The sequence below is a fragment of the Priapulus caudatus genome, unplaced genomic scaffold (genome assembly GCF_000485595.1).
Source record: "Priapulus caudatus unplaced genomic scaffold, Priapulus_caudatus-5.0.1 Scaffold526, whole genome shotgun sequence".
Classification (NCBI taxonomy): domain Eukaryota; kingdom Metazoa; phylum Priapulida; class Priapulimorpha; order Priapulimorphida; family Priapulidae; genus Priapulus; species Priapulus caudatus.
The window spans coordinates 215,107-220,887 of record NW_014577587.1 but is presented as its reverse complement, the minus strand read 5'-3'; the positions used below and the strand labels follow the sequence as shown (position 1 = coordinate 220,887).

The 5,781-nt window shown below is 38.8% G+C and overlaps 1 protein-coding gene across 1 annotated transcript in view; it reads left to right on the top strand.

Moving 5' to 3' along the window:
* LOC106811303 (methyltransferase-like protein 17, mitochondrial) overlaps positions 1 to 5,781 on the top strand; it is a gene marked incomplete in the record, with an annotated part of 35,704 nt that overhangs the window by 18,718 nt on the left and 11,205 nt on the right. The window contains 5 exon segments of the mRNA XM_014814877.1: positions 937 to 1,114; positions 1,367 to 1,498; positions 1,966 to 2,080; positions 3,212 to 3,367; positions 3,668 to 3,833. Coding sequence (XP_014670363.1) covers positions 937 to 1,114; positions 1,367 to 1,498; positions 1,966 to 2,080; positions 3,212 to 3,367; positions 3,668 to 3,833 — 747 coding nt within the window.

The window sequence follows — 5,781 nt, the reverse complement described above, 5'->3', positions numbered from 1 at the left end:
GCTTGTGAGAAGAGATTAGGTTGAGCAGGCCAATTTTCTTTTTGCTTCAAGTGAAAAGAAAGAGGAGATATTACTCGTACTGATGAGGAGTCATGTGTGTGGGCGCTCATCTCATTAATAGTGAATTTAAACAAACAAACATAAAATAGTATTTCATTTCAGTTGGGAAAAAGGGACCAGTAGACTATGGATACTACATAAATGCATTCTGTCAGTGCAACCTTTCCAAGACCAGGTATATTAAACTAAGTAGTGTTATTTAAAATGTCTTGTCAGCGCATAAACGTGTACACATAAAAATGTCGTATATTGTTTGTTTTGGGGAATGAATATTAATAGGGAATTGCCACATTAATGAAGCGCTTATTCTGTTTTAAATTAAATTGACAAGACAATTATGTTCATTAGGCTTTGTGGCAAAGGACATCGGCAGCTTGTAGTATCAATTACGGTCTGAGGACAGAATTTGACTTAATGGTCAAGAGGAGTCATTGAAAATGTTCGGCCTGCAAAGAAGTGTCTCAGTGAGGTATGGGTTTAATCTAATATATATTAAATCATTTACTATTTAGTGTTTTAATCACTGTACTGATTACTTTGATCACACTATACCACGACTACTTCATGAAATGTTCAAACAATTTTGTGGATCTACCGAAGAAAGAGCGATGCTAATGCTGAAGGTCGATGGGCTTAAAAGATGAATTATTGTTAATATGAAAATAAAGTTAAACGAGATAAGCGAGTTATGGTATACAACTACGCCACTGTTTTGGGGTGTTTTCTGATCATATTATTATGTGATTGAAAATAGGAGATTTGGGGATATTTTTTGGGACAACCAGAAATTGTTGCGGACAACCCGATTTGATGCCTGGGTTGTCTGCAGGACAACCACATTTTTTTTCTTATTTCGAGCACTGCCATTTGTTACAGCACTTCTCGGCCACTAGTCAAGAGCTTGGTGCGGTAGTGTTGACGTTAGATAGTGCAGCACAGGAACACATGGTTTATGGTCAAAGTGGGATGTTGAACAGTCACCCGGGACAGATGAGGGTTAAACGTGTGTCTGTTCCCACAAGATTAGAAAAGGCATGCGTTGCTATAGTAAACAGTAAGTATGCACATGATTATACATTTTTAGCAACATGAATCTGATACCTGGTATTGGAAATAATAATCTGCCATTTCGGTCTTTGCAGTGTGGCATGGCTTGTATCTTTAGGCAGAGCACTTTTACCCAGTCACATATACTTTGATATGTGCACTGCAATCTGCTCTCAGAGAAAAATGTAAACGTAGGGTGATCACATTATTTTTTATAGCTGTCAGATGAACATGAATTTATAAAATTATTCTTTGACAGAATATGGCATTGGCAATATCATGAAAGAGGCAGAAGGACTCGCACGCTATCTTCATGGCAGGCACGCACCTGTGGAAGAAATGGAACTAAGGCAGAAGGCAAAGGAGGCAGAATTCAAAGTGCGGACACAGGGTAGGTGTGTTAGTAGAGTTCTGTAAAGAATGAGTTAAAACTGCAAACATGTGGAAAGATAGCATCCCGCCTCTATTTGGTCCGCACCATTGTATAGTGTATGTAATGTATGATGATTATATAAAATAATTTTATTTGGAGATGAATTATTATTTACCGAAGCAGCAGTTTCAACATTCGATCTGCTGTCTTTATTAAGCTTCCCAAAGTTGATGGTGATTTATCTGCTCGAAAACTGCCAATCCAATAGATAATATGAATTCATCTCATAATAAAATGCCTTTGTATGGTAAAATGAAATCCAATAACATTATTCCAATATCTGATCATTATTGTTAGCAACCTTATAGTATGCTCTTGTATGGTATTAGCAGCTGATTTGTGATGTATACTCAAATAGTAATTAGTATATTCTATATAATCAAGAAAGTGGCTATAGATATGTATGTATACATATATCTTCACAGATGGCATTGATCTATACCACTTGAACCCAGAAGAGAAACGTCTAGTAGAAAGTCAACGAAAGGGGAAAATTCTAAACATTCTAAGGCAGAGTCTATACCACTGGGAACCTATTGAGTGAGAAAAAACTTTTATTGCATGGAATGCTCTTTGTAACACAAGTTGTCCAATTTTACAATTTTGAACAACTGCAACACTAATACTGATTGACAGAAATCAATTTATAATAATTGTGAAATCAATATATTATATGAAGTCATATGTTTATATGTACAAGTGTATGTATGAAGTATATATATATATATATATATATATAATCAAGAGCTAATAAATACCCAGAGTACAACGGGAAAACGGGAAAATAGTGCTATTTCACGGCAATATTATTCTACTTTGTGTGGGGTTCTAGACTAAGTTCATGGTATTGCGTTAAGCAGAATTCTTTGCTCTCTAAAATAAGACCAACCGCTTGTCTCTACGATACTCCTAGGCCGAGATATTGGAGCGTAAGCATGCCTCCCACAGGCCTCATGCCGTCTCGCATCTACATTATTCCCGAACCCTCTTGCATTTTGCGGGTTCTGGCTATCGTTTTCTGTCGCCGTTTGGAACACTGATCATTGATGTCACATGCCCAAATTTGGTACTCTTACTACACTATATAGTAACTGAGCTGCGCTGTAGAGACTTAATTTAGAAAACATTGCCGGCTCCATCATTATGGGCATTAGCCGTGCTAGGAAAGATAATGGGAGATAAGGGCATAGGTGATGCCCCCGAAAGTCACCGATGATAACCGAAACGCCGTTCATTCATAAAGTCATCGCGGAAAAAAACCGAACTCTCACGAAGCGACTTTCCTAACCCGCAAAAGGCAAAAAGGTTCGGGAATAATTTCGTTGCGAGGCGGCGTGAAGCCTGTGGGAGGCATGATTACGCTCCAATATCTCGGCTTAGGAGTATCGTAGAGACAAGCGGTTGGTATTATTTTAGAGAGCAAAGAAAGCTGCTTAATGCAATCCCATAAAATTATTCCAGACTCGCAGGCAAAGTAGAATAATATTGCCGTGAAATAGCACTATTTTCCCGTTTTTCCATTGTACACTCTGGGTATTTATTAGCTCTTGATATAATGAAACATGTTATCTTTTGTCAGATTCCAGGAGAGCTTTATAAATTAGTGTTATGTCACGCTATATATTTTAACACTGTGCAGTATCTATTGCAATTTCTGATTTGCCATTACAGATATGATGCATACAAGGGGATCCTATATATGTTGTCTAGGCTTGTGCCTGAATATGCCATGTTGACCAGTATCTTCTCAGAGATTCAGAGGCGTGACTCTTCATTCTCTCCTAAGACCCTGTTTGACTTTGGATCTGGCATTGGTTCAGTTGCATGGTACATATATAATATATATATATATATATGTTTTCTATATACACACGCATGCATACACCTAAGGTATAAAGGAAAATAGATAGCATTGCTGCTAATGTATTGATTGCTTCATAGTAATATTAAATCTTTGTCATAAATAAATATATTGTAGAAAAGAATATTTATTTGTGATAACATGATGTATACGTCATGTGCGTGTGTGCATGAATACATACATGTATTCATGCATGCATGTGCACATATTTGATTGCATCATAGCACTCACTCTACTTGTATATCAACAAAATGTCTTATTTGCAGGGCTGCGAATGCTGCGTGGCCACACCAGATAGAGGAACACTTTTGTGTGGATCGTTCTGCTGACATGAACATGCTGGCCCGTCTGCTGATGCAGGGAGGGATGGAGGACAGGCCAGAGTGCTTTAAGGGTACCTTCTTCAGACAGGTGCTCCCCACGTCCACAAGTGTACGTGATCTGTGATATTAGAATATGTAAATTTCATGCTGAATTGCTGACTTAAAATGCAAACTAAATATTGCATTTTAAAATGCTTAAAATGCTTAAAATTCTTAAAATGCAAACTAAAAATAGACAGTATTTAATAAAAAGAAGATTGGAAGGAAAGAGAAGATGTGAAGTACATACAATCATTAAGCTCAAATCGCAAAGTACAACCAAAAAAAATATCATGAGCTGTTACCAAAATTACATTGCTCATTTTTGATGAATTAAAGGGACAGTAGCCTCTAGGATTTTACTGCATACAACTGTACTTACTGTATAACAAATCGTCTATACCCACATGTATTTGTCACCAGATACTTAATTAATTATTTACACATCAACGCTACGAAATTTGAACGGCGCCATGACACCCGCGACCGTGCTTGGGGCGGCATTGATTGAAGTAGGGGGGGGGGGGCGAATCATGCACTGATCGTTACAGTCGCGTGGGCATGCTTATTGCTGTATATGTGGATGAGGGCGCGACAGCGAAACTTTCCCAGAATCGAGGAAAAATCTGCAATCGGGGATGACACAGGAGTGTGCAGGCACGCAAAAATAAATGGTGAGCACTGTGAATTTCATTACGATTTTCCATGTATATAGTCAGAAGCACGTGGTGATCTGTTTATTTTTGGATTGACACTATTTTGACAACGGTGGGTAAATACAGGAATATTTTCACAACGGTGGGTAAATACAGGAATATTTTCACAACGGCGTTGTTAAATTTGACAACGGCGGTGCGCCGCAGTGCCTCCTATGTAGAAGAAACCCTGCATATTCTTACACTTGTGCTGGGGTAAAAATGAGAAAAACCTGCTACATTTCCCTTGGAAAAGTGACAACGAAAATATGCCTTAATTTCTTTTTCCATGTAAACTGATGTATATATAGCAATATATATATAGTTATAGCAAGGTATTCAACAGCAATTTATAGCTTCAGGAACTGAATGGAACTACACGGGGGAATATAAAGGGCACCCAACTCCACGTGATATGGTTATTCACACCATGATTCTGACATACAATTTAAGTGGACGAGAGAGAATGGCAGGAAAGACAAGCGTGTGCGCAACAGAAACCAGGGAAGTAAGGAGAGAGGGTAGGCAATAGATAGAAATAGAATATTAGAGACACCAAGACAGAGGTAAAGATGGGGACAAAATATAAATAGTGGCATTAGTGCTTATGCAGTGGGAGAAAAGTGACAGAGGGAGTGTTACACTGTTAGCAGCTCTGACTAATAACCACGAACTATCACCACTTTTAAGATCATCAACGAAACATTATTCGCAAATTACTGGACTAGCTATGCTAGTTTAAGTAGTTATTCATCGAGTCACGAGTGAACCTGAGTGAGTAATCGAGTACTGAGTAGAAAGGTACACAATCCTAGTTTCGGACCAAGGCCCTCAAAAAAAAAGTGGGGGTAGAGGCATTATAAACGCTGAATAGTGACATGCCTAAAACGTACCCTACTCTGCTAATAAACCTATCGGGCGAGGAGCAAATGAAAACGAGGTAGAACAACAGTGTTAACATAGTTAGTGATAGACTAAGAGAGCAGAGGAGTCACAGGCACTTGGAGCGTTTCAATAAAATATAATGCTAAATAAATACGAAATCTATTTATCGCAGTGGCTACGCGTCTGGAACCGGTCGCCTAGCTTCCAGGCTACGCATCCTGACATCCACTCACACAGTGATGATGTGATCGCATGACTCGCGTACACGCATGATTGCGCAACGGGACGCTCTGCTGATTGCCGAAAATATACAATATATGCACTGCTGCCGTCTATCCTTTCATCCGTCCTCTCTCGCTCTCTCAATCTCTCACACACACGCACAGCTCTCTCTCTCTCTCTCTCACACACACATGCACACACACACACACACACACG